The sequence below is a fragment of the Pleurodeles waltl genome, chromosome 4_1 (genome assembly GCF_031143425.1).
Source record: "Pleurodeles waltl isolate 20211129_DDA chromosome 4_1, aPleWal1.hap1.20221129, whole genome shotgun sequence".
NCBI lineage: Eukaryota > Metazoa > Chordata > Amphibia > Caudata > Salamandridae > Pleurodeles > Pleurodeles waltl.
Genome location: NC_090442.1, coordinates 982,216,036 through 982,235,524, shown reverse-complemented (window position 1 = coordinate 982,235,524; position 19,489 = coordinate 982,216,036). Strand labels below are relative to the sequence as shown.

General features: G+C 44.0%; 1 protein-coding gene across 12 annotated transcripts in view; it reads left to right on the top strand.

The window, feature by feature from the left end:
- The window catches only part of KIF21A (kinesin family member 21A), a 725,937-nt gene that overhangs the window by 431,829 nt on the left and 274,619 nt on the right, over positions 1-19,489 (top strand). For 8 of the 12 annotated variants that reach the window (XM_069229747.1, XM_069229753.1, XM_069229751.1 and 5 more), the window contains 4 exons: positions 562-663; positions 13,595-13,760; positions 14,255-14,275; positions 18,911-18,971. In XM_069229747.1, the coding sequence (XP_069085848.1) occupies positions 562-663; positions 13,595-13,760; positions 14,255-14,275; positions 18,911-18,971 (350 nt within the window). The remainder of the gene's footprint in view (positions 1-561; positions 664-13,594; positions 13,761-14,254; positions 14,276-18,910; positions 18,972-19,489) is intronic. The other 4 variants (XM_069229749.1, XM_069229752.1, XM_069229746.1 and 1 more) reach the window with 1 other exon arrangement.

Here is a 19,489-nt window from a genome sequence, read left to right as displayed (position 1 = left end):
TTCTATAATAACCACACAGACCTTTGCACAGGCCTTTCCTTTCTAGGCCTCAGCAACAGATGTCTGTATGGAGCCCTGTTGTTTTCAATATGTATTATAGTTAGTATATTGAGTATGGTATATTACAAAGAATGGCATGTGTCATGATACACTCATCTGAGTTATATGACACATGCATGAGCATTGTCACCCATCTTGAAATTGCTTTTATTTAAAAGAAAACCCATTGCAAGATTGATGGCCATGCCTATGCATAGTTCTTCACTGCATGCACACAAATGTTTATTCTCCTGTTGGCAATTTAGTGTCATGCCAGCTGCTGTATAAACCAGCTTTGATCATTTGCAATAATATTTTATTTTGTGAATCTAAACTAATGAAAAATAGTATTATAATACTATGATTCACAATCATTTTATTTGATGACGTCATTGAGCAGCGATAGGAATCATAGCGTTGTGCCCACTAGCTGCCATTGTTCTTTCTTAGGAAGTACAATAGACTGAAATGTACAGTTTGTAAAAGATGAACATGACCTAATTGTGTTTTTTCATCCCTTAGGATGAAGGTGAAACAATGAATGTTACTGCTGTAATCAGCTCCTGCACCTTAGCTGAAGCCCGCTATCTACTAGACCATTTTCTTTTAATGGCAGTCAACAAGGTAATGTGGTGATTTGTGCATACTACAACATTTTTCATTTGCACAATAAAGCCTGGTTTGTGCATTGGAAGTGTATTTTTTTCTGTGGTGCAAGAGGATAAGTCAACATTTCTTTTTGTGCATTTTGGAACCCTGGGTGGTAATCCCGAACATGGAACACCTTAATTTCCAACACTAAAACGAAGGCAAAACCACCAACAGAGGCACCCTCGCCTGCAGACCTCCAGGACTATGCCCCGGTTTTTGTGACAGCATTCCCGAATTCATCTTCTTGCTCGCCATTATCTCAAAACAATACATCTTTGTTGGAGACCTCAATTTACACGTCAATGATCTCAACAATGGTAACACTGCCAACCTCTGTGTAAGCATAAAACATTGCCCTAACCCATTTAGTCACCAACCCTACACATCACACAGACATGCCCTTGATGCAGTCTTTACACCCAGCAACAGATTGACAGCCATGTCACCTGGACCGACCATGCCATCGTCCACTTCACCATCACAGGATTCCCCTCCAAGGCTCCCAGCACCTCTCACCACAGCTGTAACGAAGTATCAAAGAGCCAGTGGACTGACGTCCTCAACACTTACACCTCCTACACTGACACCGCAACCAACATAGAACGTGCTGTCAAGAACAACTTCTCCACCTGGATCACCGATTGCTCCCAGAGGCGTCCTGATAAGCCCACCAAACTCAAGAGCCCCTCCAAACAGGCCAGTTGGTACCACTGAACTGAGAACTGTGAAACACAACTGCAAGTGACTAGAAAGGAAATGGCGCAGCAGCACAGAGCCCACAGACTAAGCTATCTTCAAGTCGTACCTCAAACAGTACCTCAAACTACTGAAAGAGACAAAGAGCGGCCGGCCAACCACATCAAAGTCAGTTCTCATCACAGAAAATGAATTTTCAACATCGTCAGGAGTTCTCCAACCCCTCAGCCTCCGAAAACATCACCACCACTTCTCAGGAAGTCTGCGAAACCCTGGCGGACATCATCCATGACAAAATCTCCACCATCTACAAATACTTCAAACCCCAACCCACCGCTGCCGACAACCTTGGCCTCCTTGCTTCTACAGATTCAAACCCCAGTACTATATCTGACTACCTGCTTGCTGCCTGGGACCAGCTCACCACACAAAACAACACAGCCATCATGAGCGCCATCCACTCAGAAGCACCCACAAAACCCATGCCCCCACCCCGTTTTCAATCTCTGGAGCATTCAACACACCACACCCTTATCAAGAAGCTTCATCACATCGTAATCCAAGAAGACACCTTTAAGTGGATCACATCTTTCCTCACCGGAAGAACCCAGAGAATCCGCCTACCACCTTTCATCTCAGAACCCAAGAACATCATCTGCGGTGTCCCTCAAGGCTCATCCCTCAGCCCTTCACTGTTTGACATCTGCATAACCCCCTTGGCCACCATCGTCGTAACCCATGGAATGTACATTATATCCTACGCAGACTGCACCTAGGTCATGAAGGCCAACTTCTCCAGGTGTATGATGGACATCGCCGACTCAATGAATAACAGCTGCCTAAAATTCAACACAGACAAAACGGAAGTGCTGATCTTTGGGAACAGCACCTTCTTGTGGAACGACTCCTGATGGCCTACTGCGCTAGGACCAGCACCCACTCTGACAGCATTCGCAACCTTGGCATCATCCTAAACAGCAAGCTCACCATAAAAAATGAGATCAGCGCAGTCTCTTCCTCCTGCTTCCTCACTCTTTGCATGCTCCGTAAGATCTTCGAATGGCTCCCTGTCAACAGCAGACAAACCGTCACTTAAGCCCTAGTCACCAGCCGGCTGGACTACGGCAGCACACACTATGTAGATCACCCTGCGTCTCCTGAAGAGACTACAGACCAAACAGAATTCAGTGGCCAGACTCCTCTTCGACCTCCCCAAACGAACCCCAACCACACTTACCTCTAGAAGCTCAGCTGGCTCCTCATTCAGAAGAGATGTCTAGTTAGGATGCTGATCCACACCTAGAAGGTCTTTCGCAATCAAGGACCAGCATACATCAACCACCGCCTGAACCTCCACCAACCCTCCTTGGTAATCTGGATTTATGACCTGATTCATGTAGACGAGTGAAAGCTTGATGTACTTGTATACTTGCTTTCTCCTGTCAGATATAACATGGAAATCTAGGCAACTCCTTTCACCTGGAGCAGAGACCTACGATTTACAGAATATAGGGGCAAAAATGGACTCTGCTCTGTTGGGAATGTTCACGATAAACACATCTAAATGTGCACTTTAGCTTGGAATCTGGTGTTTATTAGAATGGATTTTTTTCAATTAAAAAAAAAACAACTAAATGTTTTATGTGAAAGTGTGTTTTATTGTTTTATTCCATAACAACCATCTATGTATTAAAACAGTAATACAATTGTATGGAGGACAGTTGCATAGTTTCCCATGCAACGACACAGCAAGAAAGTTACAATATTCCCTAGACAGTGTTCCATAGCATATATTAAATCACCATCTTCATCGCGTGGCGTGGCATCGCGTGGCGTGCAATAAATCCTGCACAGATTATACACCAGTTGCACCCTTCTGCAGTGCAGGCTTCTGCTATGTCCTGAGGCTCTTCGGCCCGTCTGTCAGTCTTTACCCATAGGAGTCAGTCTAGTGGCCCCAAACCCTACGGAAATTGTAGGGGCTCCCATCGCTCCTGGAGTGCAACCAGGTTGTCAGGCATGTTGTTATTCAGTGTTTTGTATGTAAGAAAGATGTCTCCTTTGGTTATCTCTTCTTGTAGCAACCTCCCCTCCAGTCGGGCGTGCTTGGGTTTGTTCGTGCCCATCAACCCTTCTGCCAGCCATGCATGCCTCAACTGGACATATTTGAGAAATTGGTAGGAGTGTAAATTGTGGTCTCTGCGGAAGGACAGCAGGGGCTTGAGTTCTCCCTGTTCTGGGTTATTACCAACCATGGAAAAAGCAGTCAAGTCCCACTTTCTGAAGCCCTCAAGTTTCCCTGTCCCTTTGAGACTTTGAGCCAAGTACCCCTCCACAGTGATGTTTCCCTGCTAATTTGACGGTGCCACCCAATTAACTTCTGAGCTTTTTACCACGCCACCCTTGTTACCTGAGTTACTGGAAGCAGCCTCTGTGTTCCTTTACCTCCATCTAAGGAGTGCAAGTGAGAGCAAAGCTCCAGGTACACCATTTCCAGCCTATGTAGGGTGATCCTGTGGTGTAAGTACTCAGTTTTTGATGGGGATTAATTGGACTGCCCAGTAGTAGGCCTCGATGTCTGGGAGGGCAGTCCTTCCATTATAGGGGTTGTGCTGCAGGGTTTTAAGTGCTACTTTAGGATGGCCTTCTTTCCCAATCAATGACCTCACTGCCCCATTAATTTGGGTGAATGTAGCTGGTGAGATTGATTAATTGTTATTTTGAAGGGCATATAACAGGTGGGGTAGAATAGTAATTTTCAAAAGAGCCACTCGTCCTAGCAGCAAGAGGGGGAGGTCCCCCCATTGCTCTGCATCCTTTTGGAAGTTGGAGAATATCCTTGCAAAGTTGTGATTATGACATATCTCTCTCTGGGGAGTTAAAAACATTCTGAAATATTTAAAACATCAGACCCCAGTGTTGAGGGTCTAGGCAAAGCTGGCCAATCCATTGAGTGCATTGGCAAAAATGACATGGATTTGTTCCAGTTAAACTTGTAGCCGTATTGCCTCCCATACTCCTCAAGGGTTTGAAAAAGCACTGGGATAGACATGGTGCGCTCTGTGATATAGAGAAGGATATCGTCTGTGTAGAGGGAAATCTTTTCCTCTACCACGTCATTGGGGTGATCTGGAAACCTTTAATACTCAGTTGACCTCTTATCTGACAGGCTAGGAATTACACTGTCAGAGCAAAAAGAAGTGGCGATAAGGGGCAGATCTATTCCGTCCCTTGCCTAATGGGGAATACGGAGGAATGATGTGACAATCCCCGGGCTAGATATTCAGCCTGAGTTACCTTGCCTGAGGTACAGATATAAAATCCAGGCAAGAATAAACACTGTGCCCCAGAAAAGTATGAGAATTGGCACTCCCACGGATCTGCCCTGTGGGTCATTCCAGTTCTTGGTCACTGTGAAGAGAGGATTTTTCTCTATTTACATTGCAACACCCCGAGACCCGGCAATGTATCCTGAAAATGCCAGTTGGTGTATGTTCCCTTCCGAGGAACCGACGATGTGTTCCCTGTAGGTGTGTCTCCTATAGCAGGACTGTAACTGGGTGTAGCCATCTGACATATTGTGCCACCAACCCACACTTAATCTTATTCCAATACTGAAAGTCCTGTGCAATCCGGAGGGCTTGATACGGCCATGGGGACACTTTATGAAACAGTACATGGTGAAATATCAACTCTTGTAGCTACTATGTCGTAATATTTGTGTTTGTCCTCCAAAAAAAGTCCCCAGCAAACATAAAAACCCGAACAACTGATCATCTGCCCAAGTATCCCCCCACCCACAAATTCTTCACTCCATACTTAACCTCATTACTTTAGAGCAGCTGCAGGAAAGGAGATAAAGAGGGGTCTGTCTCCCACTTCCCTCCTCCCCTTACAATCTCAACACACTGAACTATTAAAAGAAGAAATACCTGAAGAAAAGAAAGGCAAACAGCTTTAAAGGGTTACTCGTAGTTCAATCAGTGGCTCCCTAGGGTCCTGTGTAGAAGAGATGTATGTCCTGCTCCCCGGCTAGCTATTATTGACTCTGCAAGCAGGTGGGCCCCTCCGAGCCTGAGGATAGGTCCTCATCTCCTGACCTTGAGGAGAGGGAGATTCTCAGGAGTTCATACCTCCTGTTTTTTTTAGGGGTCTCTCTGCAGTCCCTTTCAATGTTGGATGATGCTCCAATTCTAAGGCCCAGTACTGTTGTTGGATATCGGGTCCCTCTGCCACCATAAGCTGTTGTTCCCTCCACCGCGATGACTGGTTATTTTTAGGTTGGGCTCCCTGGTCCCAAGGTGGTTGATGTCCCATCCACTCCACCTGCCCACCCCCACCCACTCCGCAACAATCAAGAGCATTCCTTTAGGAATGCTCATGCCTCAGGTGTTTGAAAGAAGATGGAATGACCCTTATAAAGAACCTTCAGTTTTGCTAGGAACAACAACATATATTGCAATTGTAAGGCTCTCAATGTTGTCTTCACTGAGTCGAAGGTGTAACGTTGTCGCTGTACTTCCCAGGGCCCTGTATGCCTTCCCTATCACAAAGCTGGCAGAAAAATGGTCCGGGAGCAAAATGTAATGCGACCAGTTGGTTAGAAACATCTCCATATTGCCCCCTCCATTCCCTCAGGGAAACCCTTGAAGCGCAGGTTATTTCTCCTGGCTCGAATTTCTGCTTCTTCAAGGCCCCGACAACATCTTTATTGGTGATGGAGAGCCCCTCCACCCCTTTCTTAAGATCTTGAACTATGTCTTCCACTTCTGAGAGCCTGTTTTCTGTCACTGTCACCCTCTCAGAGATGTTGTGTGAGTCCTGTCTTAGGAGGAAGACTTCCAAGTGTACCTCTCACATCCTCCCCTGCCAGGAGGACTATATCACCTGAACTTATACAGCATTGTCGTGCAAGGTCTGTGTCTCTGCTTTTGACTCCGGCAGGGGCGTGGGGGGCTACAACCTTATTATATTGTTTCATCTTTCCCTGTTTAGGGGGTCTGGGGGCTTTATCTTTGGCCATCTCTTTGGTTGTTCAATATGCTCACCTTCGTGATGAAGAAACCTACCAGAAGACGGAAGACATGAGCTGGAGTGGGGGCCCCCAACCACCAAGGGACGTTGTGCTGTCATGCATCCATTGCTTCTGTCATAGGTACGCTCGGTGAACAGTTTGTAGTATACTCTGCTGCATACGTCTATATGGGGAGTTATTACAGTCCTCTGTTGTGCCCCTTCAAGACTGGCACCAAGTCTTATTTGTGCAATGCAGAGTCCGGCAGGCATGGGGGACACAGCAGATCAACAGGTCTTTTCCTGCACCCCAGGCAACACCCAAAGTTCACGCAATGACCCCTTCCACTGGGGTGCACTGGATATCCCCTGCCTGTTCGGCAGATGGCTTGTGCTGTGATTGGCGGGGGGGAGAGGTCATAAAAACCTGGGCAAATGTCTGGTGCCAAGAAGCAGGGAGGGGGAAGGCGGGTTGGACTCCCCCTAGCTCCTTGGCCTCCATGCCTCCCAACCCCACGCCGTCTGCTTTGTTGGTACTCACCTGTTCCAGCGTGTCTTCTCAGGCTGCACCATCCTGTCATCAAGCCAGACTGTCCCCGGCCTTCGGCCTCTGCTGTGCAGTCCTAAGCCCCGCAGCCTGTGGTTGGAGAACCTCCAGGTGGTTTAATGCACTATGGGTGCCAGCCATCGAGAGGCCTTTGACTCAGGCCCCAGACCTGTGGGTTTCGGGGCATATCTTTGTTGCGCAGCCTTTGTCTTTCGTTCAGCACTATACTGGGGTGCGAAAGTTCAGGGCTTATAGTTCGGGTGTCTGCCGGGCCTCGCCCTGTCTCGCTTTGCAGGGTTTTCTCCTCCATGTGGTGTCAACTTCTCCTCTGAGGCCTGGGAGCTCCGTACCAAGCGGCTGTGGCTTGGTATGGCTTTCAATCCCGGCCGCCAGGCCCCTGAGACTGAGGCTGCATCAACGTCGCCCAGCCCCTGTCATCCATGCAGACCCCAGAACAGAACAGGCCTGGCCACAATGCACCACCGAGCCACACCAAGACTGCTCCGTGCAGGGAATCCAATGGGGGGAGGTTACTTCCCCGTCTGCGGGCACTCCGGTCCCCTAGGTCATGGCGTTCACAGAGGCGGCGGGCGCCCCAGTGGATAGCTGATCAGTCTGCCCAAGCCACCATCTTAGGTCTTCCAGCGTTCCCAAAAAGGTTGCAGGAAAAACCCTGCGCGGGGCTCGGGATCATCCACTGCTGGCACAGCACAGCTTCACTGTTGTTAGGGTACGAATGCTTGTTAGGATGGCCCTCTCTGAGGCAGGAATAATGCTGGATCTGTCTGGTGCTGCAGGAGCTTGCAGAGACTGCGGCTATGCTGTTTGCCATGCCCCTTTTGCTTATTAGAATTGTTGAACTTTTATTATACAGTGGTCCCTAACCAAGTAACCACGGCTACGTACTACTGCATTGAAATAATGGATATTTAATTGTTCATCATCAACCAATAGACTTGAGAACTGGGAAAACAGGTTTGTGTCTCAACTTCAGCTCAGCATCCTGTGATTCTACGCAAATAATTTAAAGCCCCCTGCACCCGCCCCAAATCCCCGCAGTCAAAACAAGAATGCAGCCTAATGTATTGTAACTTGTGCTCATGTAAAGTGTCCCTCTGCTTCTGGGTTGAGTTTACGCTACATAAACGGAAATGAAAGTACAGTTAATAAACAAAATGACAAAAAATAATAAGGGGAAGCGAAAATGTGAGCTTTTAAAGTTGTAAGTAAGAATAGTACCAAAAGCAGCAGTGACAGTCAGTGGTTGCAATAGACCAGGACCTAAGCACAATTTATGGCTGATTGCGCTCAAGCATGGGTCAGATACATCAACAAGGTTCAACCATGTCAAAGGTTTTACCTTCTTTTAGTTCCCGGTCCACCCCACGAGTATGCTTCTCGTAGGGTGTCAGGCAGAGGCTAGCAGCAGGGCCCACTGGGCAGCTGGGTACTTCCAGTAAAATACATCCTGCAGCTTGTAATCTCCCTGTAGCCACACAGAAGGTCAGTCAATTGACCCTTAGAGTCCACTACTTTGCCCTGGGTACAAGAGAGAGCAAGTTCAGTCTTTCAAGGCTCCTCTGAGGTCACAGACAGCAGATCCAGTGCTCTTCGAATCCTTCACAGATCCATAAAAATGTCCTAATTGGGTGCCTGAAGGTCCCACATTTGTGGCTAGCACTAGCTAGTGGGTGGGGATGACTCCTGGGCGCTCCCAAACCAATGGGGTAAAAGTTACCCACTTTTTCAGTAGTTACTGTTTGCTTTACTGCTAACAGGCCCCAAATTGCATTTGTCAGGGCATTTTTAAGATGTCAAAAGTCTTCAGCCACACTAACCTAGGGCTCTGACAGCGGATTGTGTGTGTGTGGGAGTTTCACAGGGAAACAGTAAGTGTCATCCCACTTGTAACACTAAAATCTGGTTTGAGGCAGGTGCTGTACCGACAACAAGCCCAGAGACTGACGTCTAGTAGGACAAAGGCAGGGCCCTTCAGTAGCTAGACAGAGCGACCACAAGAATTGTCTTAGCATCTTATTTTCTGTTCCAAGGGTTAGATGCAGCTCAATAAACTGTCATGCAGGAATTGGCAGTGTGGTGTCACTAGATGCTCGGAGCCCCACTCTGAATATTCTGTGGAGTTCACAGGAGTAATCTCGGCCCAATCAGAACAACTCCTGGGAGGCACTTTACACCTCATTCACACCTATTGAAGGCTGACCACAGACCAGGAGGAGCTCGAGAACTAATGGAAATTAGTCTCCAGGAACTCCAGGCAAGGAAAAGGTATCTTTTTAAAGTTATTTTTCCCTTATTGTTGTTAAAAACAGACGTCACAGTTTGATTTGATTTCTAATAACTATTAAGAATAGTGATTTAATTAATTTTCCAGCTGATCCTTTTCCCGAGTTAGCAGTATTAGTATTTCTGATAGAGGATTCTACCCGCAGATTCCTCAATTTAGAATATTCTCTAGGCATCAGACTGCATCTGGAAAATCTTGAGCAGTGCTCTGCGCATCGGTAGCTGTTGTCGTTAAGTTCCACTTCAGAGTTTTCAGCTTCAGAATTATGTTGCAGTGCATATATAGGCCCCAGCCCGGCGCACTGACATCAGTTCTTTTCGTTCTGTGCCTACAGCATCACCTGGAGACCTTCCTCAGTCACTTTTTGACCATCTTTTTGCTGATTATTTTTTTAGCTATTGCTCCAAGTGTGCTGGGGACACGTCCCCTTCTAAACCTACTAGGTTTAAGCCTTGTGGGGAATGTCACTGGTAGATGTCATGTCTGATCCCCACTTTGTCTGTCTCCGGGAGCTTTGACCAAGTCACAACTTCAAGCCCTGTGGCAAGTGCTAATTGATGCAGCCCATGGTGATTTTTGAGCGCGTGATGAAACTTCTGGCAGCGTGGAAGAAGAATGATCTACATTGTTCTCTGTTCCCAGCCCCATTAAAGGAATCTTTCACTCGGACGGTCGTCTTCTTGCTCAAAGACTTCTTCCTACAAGAAGGGTAGATCGAAGCAGCATAAGAAAAAGAATGTGAAGCACACTCTGACTTTGCTCTCTAAACACTGTGCTTCTAGGCCCTGCTTCCGCACTCCACCTGTGGAGCTAATGTGGAGATGTACTCCATGATACTCTGAGTTTCCCAGAGCTACTCTTTCACAATTAAAGGAGTTCTGTGATGCCATGAATGCCATCTTTGGGCTACCAATTCCCTGTTGAGCGCCTTTGGCCCCCTGGAGCAGAGAGATGCTCCTGCTGGGTTACCATTGGCAGGTTTGCTGTCATTTTCAGCTAGGCCTTTAGGACCTCCTTACGGATCCGGTCCAACACAGACACAGGTGCCTCCACCCACCCTGGTTCCATCCCTCCTGGGGATGCTGGACTACAATCCGATTGTCATTCCACTCGATATCGCAGCTGGTGCTGTCCAGGCCATCCCATCCCCTGGAGTTTCCTGCTGATCACTACCTTCCTAAAGGAGATGATGGAGTGGAGTTGTATGGTCCCTAACCCTGTAGAAAACTGATCCAAGGATCTTGGCGATGCCAGTGGCCTGGATACCTCCTCAGATAACAATATGTCCTCCTTTCCGTGCCAGGTGTCGGAGGAAGGTGCATCCTTCACAAAGGTGATGCGCAGGGCAGCGGAGGTCCTCGATCTCCAGATTGCCAGTCGTAGAGGTCAAGGCTGTCGCTGTGACTGAGGTGATTCAACCTTCAACCAACTAGACCTACTCACTCCCAACAAATTCAGTTTGCTCAAGTTAGCTGAGTTCCTTTGTACTCTAAATCCTGGATAAAAATAGATGGTAGTGCCGGACCTGCAGGACCTGTATTTTAACATTACCACCATGCCGGCCCATAAGTATTACCTGCGGTTCTTTTTGGGCCATGAGCATTTTTAGTTTGCTGTGCTCCCCCTAGGCATCACTAGTGCCCCTCAGGTGCTTAAGCAAGTGATGGTGGTGCTTGCAACCTATCTGTGGAGGTTAAGGGTTACAGACTTTCCTTACCTTGATGAATGTCTGTTGAAAGCGGGCTCACCCAAGGCAGTTGTTGCCCACCTCCAGATTACAGCAGACCTAACTGGGGTTATTTTTAAATGTGCCAAAGTCACACTGGACTCCCTCTCAGATGCTGCCTTTCATCTGAGTCATTCTGGACACAGTACAGTTCCAAGACCAATCTCCTGGGGTTACGGTGAGTAGTGGGCAAGGTCCAAGGCAGCACCCTCAGTACACCCTTAGCGGCACGGGAGCGGCTGGACGCAGTGTGCAAAACAGCACCGGGTGCTCAATGCGTTCCTATGGAGATCGGTCACTGCAAAAAGAGGCTGCAGGCTCTGGCCAGGAGGCCTTCCTGTGCCAGAGCATTGTGAGGCCTGAGCCCCGCTATTAGTTCAGCCCGACAGGTTTTGTAAGTCGCTGTACTCTACCTGTTTGTAGACCTTGTTTCTCTTCCCATAGGATAACATTGCAGAGCTCAGAAATTGCAATGTCCACTTTTTAAAGTGAAAATAATTTATATTCAAAAACGTATTACTTGGACGATTTTTCTCTGATGCCTAAACATATATAAATATACCTGCTAACTTTATATATTGGTGCGGATCTCCTTCTTGAGTCATGTGTCTCATTTATTAACTATTGTGTGTATTTGTATATGTCTTGCACTTCTCTGCGTTAAGCTTAACGCTACTCAACCACACTACCCCTAAATAGAGCACTATGGGATTGCAAGGCAAGCCCTGTCCACTCTCTGAGTAACCCCTGGACTCTTTTCTCTGTATTTACTTACCGCATAAAGGATTTTGCATGCTACAGTAGGCAGCATGTGTGGTCTGGGCTTTTTTCTTTGATGACACAATGTATTGCTCAGTCCAAATTGCTAGGCTTTCTTCCTCTTCCCTTTTTTCATTTGAGACTTTTGAAGAAAGTATTACCCTGTTTATGAATGTGATATTTCAGGTTATTCTTTTGATTACACGATCCAGGATTGTTTTTTGCAAAGAGCTAGATTTGGTTGTTCCTCAATACCTGCTTCAGAAACTTCAGCTGAGTCATACTTTTGGGTCTAGGCTGCTCTTGAGTGTAGCCCGTTGGACACCCACCTCACAAGACCTTAAATATATTGGGCTTCCCATAGGCAAGCAAGTTCTAATCAAGAGCCTATGCATTTGTATAATAATGTAATTGATGGCAATAGCCCCATGTTTATCCGTAGCATAATGATGATCTGCAGCCACTAGAGTCATTCGCTCGGCCTTCTCATATGCACTAGTGCTACCCAGGATGAAGAGGTCACGAGCTTGAGGTTGTTCTTTTTCGTTTCAGCTGCCAGAGCTTGGACTTCACTTACTTGTTCTCGAACGTTCAGGGATACTTTGAAGAACTATTTATTATCTGTCTCTTTTCTGACGGTTATGATCTGTATTGATTGTGTTATATTCTTCTAGCAGCAGGATGCTCACAAAGGTAACTGCGCGCTCTTCAAAACTGAGTAGCAACAGACAGGGTAAGAAATGCGTAGGAGGAGAGTAAAACATATTGAAAGCAAAAGCTTCGAATGGCAGTCACATTTAAAGTAATTTACAGCTTAGGTTCAGTTTAAGGAAAAAGGGTTAGAGTTAAAGTTAGTGTAATCTTGAGAGTTAGATTTATAGTATTAAGATTAGTCAGCAGGAAAGAGATTGAACTAGAGCTAACATTAGCATGAGAGAAACGGCTGGTTTAAGGTGTTAGTATTAGTGATAGTTACATTGTGAAATGAGAAGAAACGGACTCGCCTAATAAATGGTAGCGTAGTACAGAAGACCTACTGTCATATAAACATTGAAATAAAGAAACCTAAGATTTAAGATGTAAGGCCTGAAATTATTGCAGAAAAAAGGTTGATGATGTAAGATTTAAAGTGATGTCTACCCCTAAAACAATCGCATGGGACCGAGCAGAAAACTCAAGATGATGAATCACCTCAACATTTGCTTGTTTTGACAATTACCTCGTGACCTACCACACGTGCCAGCATAAGGCTGATGAGAAGACCTACTGGAGTCACCCAATAGATGAGTGGCATAGTTCAAGAAGCCAAATAGGTTGCGTTTGCCTGTTTTATGTAAATTAAAAATTGTCATTTTATGATCCATGCTTTGTTTTATGATAGACATATGACAAACATATGTATAAACAGCATAGTTTCAACCTTGATTAAGCCAGTCAGTGGACTTAAAAGCGTCTTCTCGTAGGCCAAATATGCCTTGCAGAGCTTCTCACCTTTTACTGAATCTTGTCTTAAAGGAGATTTAGACAGTTCTCGGTTTGTAACATGAATTAAACTAGCCGAGAAAGTGCTCGGTGACTTTAAGAGGTATGTTGGGATTAAAATAAAAACACACATTCCATCTTTGCCGTTGCACTTGTGCCAGAGAAAAAAGGGAAACTTCGTTACAATAATTTGGTTGAAATGCCTATGATTGTCCAAAACTCATCACTAGTCATGACATTTCAAATCATGTAGTGTGTCCGCTGGTGAAATGTCTGAGGGATGAGCTCTTTTCTTGTCAGGAGAGCACGAATGTAATATGGAAGTGGTAGAACTGAAATACAAATACGTATCATTTGTTTGCATGTTTTTCTCTAGGGCCTCCAAGCAGCCCAAAAGGAAGCTCAAGTTAAGGTTCTCGAAGGGCGTCTGAAGCAAACTGAAATAACAAGTGCTACTCAAAATCAGCTGCTGTTTCACATGCTAAAAGAAAAGGCAGAATTAAACCCTGAACTTGACGCCATGCTAGGTCATGCATTACAAGGTAATTTTTAGTACCACACGTGGAGTATGCCATTGACTGCATGACAGTTTTGCTTATCATGCTTGGTTTTTGCTCCCTGGGTTTTTTTATGGAGAGTTTGAAGAAAAATATAGCAGTTTTTGTTTTTTTTAATTTTTAAGTTACACATTATCTTGCTAAGTCCTTAACTTTTACGTTATTATTGTTATTCCTATTTGTGTTTATTTTAATTTTAAGCATTCTAGCGTGTTCCAGCTTAAACAGGAAAATGTCAGTTTGTCACATCCTTGGAAACCCAGGAAGGATTACGATTTACCATTAAGATATGGTCTGGAAAGTGCGCCTTTTTCTCTTGTTTTGACGTTTTACTTTGATTTTGAAAAGTTCTTGTACACGTGTCTCTTACAGCACGTTACATGTTGTGTGGCATATGAATATGGGATTTTTATTAAGTAAAATCTGTGTTGATTGGAGTGTTGCTTTTTTTGTTTCCTTGTTGCTGTAAATGTATACAGACCTAGATAGCATGCCACTGGGTAAGTATAACAAGCTTTCTGTGTATGTGTACACCTGCATGTTACTAATTGTTCATATGCACTAACTTTGGAACGTTAAGGAATTTTCAGAATGCGAGCTGATTGCATGTCCTATTCTGTGAAAACCCTGATCACCAACCAGCTGCCTTCCCCCATGCAGAGGCTACTATTAACATTTGTTAATGCAGCAAACATTGCGTCTGGTAAACCGCTGTTGCTTGATATTCATGTACAGCCTTTTCAGCACTGTATCATTTAATAATTAACTCAGCTGGACCACTTTTCCATTTCATAACATCTAACCTTCGCAAAGCCACAGCCCATATAGACAAATGAGGTGTCACACTTCATAAGTGGGACTTCCCTTTCGTATTTTGAGAGGAAAGTGTGTTAAAACGAATTCAGTTTCTTAGAATGTTTAAGTATGTGCATTTTAAATATTTGCTAAAGTTGTAACCAAATAATTTTTATAATCTTCTGTTTGAAACAGTGGTGTGTAGCTTTTCTTCATTTTGCAAAACGTTTGCCTTCATCAAAGTTCATACACCCTTCCCATACACTAGTTTTAAAATGACAATTAAAATATGCTGAGTTTCAGTAATCGGTCAGTACCCAGTGCCTCTGCTAAAACAGAATGAGTAGAACCAAGACAGTTGTGCCACTGGCAGAACATGGGTTTGTCTGCAGTTGGGTGGACCTCTTAGTCAAGGACGAATTAATGGACTTCCCAACTCATATAGCAGATTATAGCCTACCTCCTGCGCAATTCCTCACCAATGAAGGGATTCCTCAATCTTTCTATTCACGTTATGAGACCCACCATACGCCACAACCCACACATCAAACTCTTTATACTGCTGTCATTGGTAGGAAACTAATACAATGGTTCTCCAGGGCTTTTCTATTTCAGGGAGATAGCAGTAGGCTCCCTTTATGGACCTCCTGAGAAAGCAATCTGGTTAAGCCATTTCATGTTGCGGACTAGGAAAGGGAACTAGACTACCTTAGTTAAGTATACCAAGGGGTGAAGTTCAAATACATCCTGTTCAACGTTCTTAGTAGGGCATTTCTCACACTAGTCTGCATCAATAAAATCTTCTTTGGAGCAGTTTGAATATGCCCCTGGTGCTCACTCCCCAGTGCCAGTCTACTGCATATGCTTTGGGACTGTACACAACTCCTATCTTATTGAATCACACCTGTTAGACACTGTCTGACACGACAAAACACAAGCTAACAAACTACCACGAGGCTGTATTAAAAAAAAAACTTGAGAAACCATCCATAAAGTTCTCTGACTTGGCCCACCTCTTGGTAAAACACAGCGCCGTGATGCGCTGGAAAGCATTAACCCTCACCACTACAACCTGGGCTAAAACTACTCTCCAGTGGACCTTGTCTGAGATCTTTCTACTCCATAGAGAAGAACATGCAGGCTTGAGAAAATATTTTATTGCATAAGCCTGGTATATATTGGTGGAGCAATTCATAGAAGCCACCAAGAACGATAACTATCCACCCTGAAATACCCAGACATATAATTGCACAATATTTCCTCTCTTTACATTATTCTGACCTACAATATTCTCCACCCCCATCCAAATCCCCACCCTCATGGGCCATGTGGCTACAAGTGTTCACTAAACCAGCGTTATTGAGTGTATGTTAATTTACATGTGGGGTAGGGCAAAAAAAGGGACTAGTTCATTTAATTAAATCAGAAAATGCTCATTTAATGATATCCAGAAAATGACTTGGACTCTGCTTTCAACTGGAAGAGCAGGTTGAAAATTGAATACCAAAAGCGAAAACTGGTTGATATATTTCAGTGAGGGTCTTTGCACCCATTTAATGGCTATACAAGCCAGTTAAGTAGTCAAAAGCCCTCCATCAGCTTTCAGGGTGTGGTGTCCAAGCTTGTGTGGTTTTGTAAATGACTAACTAAATTTGATATGATATAAAATACTTTAAAAGTAAAGTTTCTTGGTGAAATCAAATGAAAAGGTAGTAACGTAGGCAGCATCTAATTATGACTATGTAGTTTTTTTTAGCTTGCCTAACTTGTTCTCTTATCTTTGTCAAAGATTGATGTACACATCCTCCCACAGATTCCCGATCTTAGAAACATGCTCAGGTATCAGACAGGTTCTTGACTTGTGACGCAACTCAATCTTTCAGAAAATTGTTCCGTACAATGCATAATGACTGACTCAAGGTAAAACATTCTCTGGTGACTTCAGTTCTTTACTTCTGCGTGCCCCAGATTTCAGGATCCATTCCATTCATAGGCTTTTTTTTCTCAGTGTTTCTTCACATAATGTACAGTCATTTTGTGATGCTGCCAGCCAAGTCCTCAGATTTTAAACTGAGTTGTCTGCAAGCGGCTTATGTCCAGTATTAAAATGCATAATGCTTGCATTTGGTTTCTGTGGTTGTAGCATAATACACAGGCATGTGACTCCTGTGCACAAAAGCAAGCAGAAGCAAAGGCCCTGCAGTCCTCTCCTTATCAGGGTTAGAGAAGCTATACTGTTTATTTCTTACTTTGTTGCCCACAATAGAGCAGGTTTGTGCTCCATTTTGTTTCTTGAGGCTGCCAAATTCTTTTGTGGAGTAATTATTGCCTTTAAACAACTGATGCACATTAATTCAAGAAGCCGAAGCACCCTTCTTGGTCCTTGCTTTATGGATGCAGGCTGATTCCAAGAGGTGTCCCCATCAATGCGAGTCCATTAACCCTTTAAAATTGTTTGATTTGTCATCGGATCATTTTGTAGTTTTAATTAAAAAATACCTCACCAAAATGAGATAAGCTTCCTTACTATGTCCAAACGGCATCTATTAGTAGAGGCATTTCCCTCTCACATATTCTAGTAAAGTTTCTTAAATAGCTTCTGTCTCTGTAGTAGCTGGGGTGGCAAAATTCTCCCACTGCTGTGAGCAACATGAAGTTTTTAAATGATAAATTGGAGCTGCGGTAGTAGGTGATTTTGGTGTGGCACTTTGTGTGGCTCTGTTTAAAACAAGTCATACCACAGTTATGTTTGTTCTTACCTGGAAATGCCCCACTGTCTGATCACTGGGAAATGTATTCAGTGTTGACTGAGATTGCCACTTACATCAGGTCTTTCTTCCTGATCTAACGATGTCATGAGTAATATAAAACTGGAAAAAAAAATAATGACAGAAGGCAGACTTCCTCTTCATTGCTCCCAGACTAGGTCAGAACACTTTATCTGGACCGTGTAATACTGGCACTTGTGATTAATACTGTTAAATTAGAAACTGCTTTTTTAACGAGCGGGAATGATGCCTCACCAAACCCTGCAAACACTCTTTAAGCGGTGACAGGATTTCTTTTCATATAAACAATTCATGCCTCTGGCGTGGCACATTCATCTAGTATGTTTGATGAAGGCTCCACTGAAGGTGCTTCATACTTTCCTGTTGTGGTTTTTGATGTAAAGAGAGCTTTCATGTTGTCCATTGTGTCAGCCAAAAGGGTGGATGAAATTGAAGCTTTTCCTTTGGCCCATCCTATGCTGCTTTCTTCCTCCTAGTGATAATGAATGCGATTTCAAAGTTTCTTTCACTCTCCTTTTCCCTAGTACGACAGGGGAACGTCTTTAACTTGACATTAAGTTAAACCTATCTTTTTTTGTGGCATGTTCCAGCAAATAGCGAGTATGTAGGCCTTTCCTTTTCTGGATCTAAGAAAGGCATACAGTGAACAAATGGCCAATTTCCCAACTGGCTTTTTGGAGTATCAAACTATTGCATAAAAGGTTTCTTTTGAAGGGATTATGGTCCCTAAAGAATTGGTAGGGCAAATACCATAGTGCTTTTGAGAGGGGCCTGTTTTTAAAGGGGACTGTCACATTTTCCAAGCGGTGATTTTTGTCGATCCATAAGATCATAAGCTGAACTTGAATAGGTTGTCCTTCAGAAGCTCCTCACCTAAACTGGAATTGCCCCTGGGCCCCAGGCCTTCCTTGTGTGTTTAATACTGTAGGAGTCGTTCTAGACTATGAAATTCCCAAAACAAATTAAAAGAGTAAGTCATTTATCCTGGTCACTGCTTTTTCTACAGATACTTTTTCTTCTAGAAAATTCCTCACCTCCCTTTTGCCTGTCCTCTTTTAAGCATGATTGCATTCTTTGGTAGCATTTTTCTGATATCAAATTTGTTGGTTCTCTTTCACATTTCCTGGCCACTGTAAAATAGTGTAACTAGGTGGACCAAGGACCCCAGTACTTTTTGCAGTTTCTTTGCATCACTTTGAGTGATGATGTCTTTGACTCACACCATGGCGTCTCTCTTTGATGCAGAAAAAAATAGATTTTGTTAAGTGTCAAATTCCAGTTTAACACATGGGGGTCGTTCCAAGAAGAGGAACATTTGAGAAAACATGAAGACTACCCTAGAAAGTAAGAGAAAATTAGTACTTAGTAGAACAAAAAGCTGCTAGTGAGCGTTAAATAGTGAAGTTTTTTAAATGCAGGCCATGGTCTACTATCAAGATTTATAACTCCTATGTAGATGCATTACCTATTTTATGCTGCTTTGTGGGGTTATTTAGAAGAATGATAATTGCAATGCATTGAAGCCTAATAATAGCCTAAACCCTTTTCTAGAAAATGCAGAGAACAGCAGTGACGATGATGCATCGCTTCCCAGCCCTGGAACAGAAGGCAGGTAAAGACAATGTGAAAAGGCTTTTTAATCTGTCATGTAATTTATTTCTTGTTTTGACAAAAGATACGCTCTGTCATCCTATTTTCAGTATATGACATACTGGGTGTACTGGGGAAGGTATCCATTGTGAGCGAACTTCAGGAGGAGAATATGCTGCCAGAGAATATTTTAGATTAACATTGCATGGAGCTAATTGTTCTGGCCACAGCAAATGGAATGACATTACAGTTCAGTAGGGGAAGCAATTACTGGCTATTCGGGTTTGTTGTGATTTATCCAACTGAAGCTTGCATTTTCAGAATGGAATGAATGGGTTCAAATGTTATAACATAGAAAAAATAATTTGCTGAAGTGATGAGTTTTAAACTTTTAGAAGGCTTGGGATAGTTCACTGTTTATCAAACATTGGATCTTTCATAGATTAATAAGCTTAATTGCTCCCTGTCATCACAGTGGGAATCCCCAGTTGTCATTTTTAATACATCAGTGTTTCTATATGCTCAAATGACATTGAAACA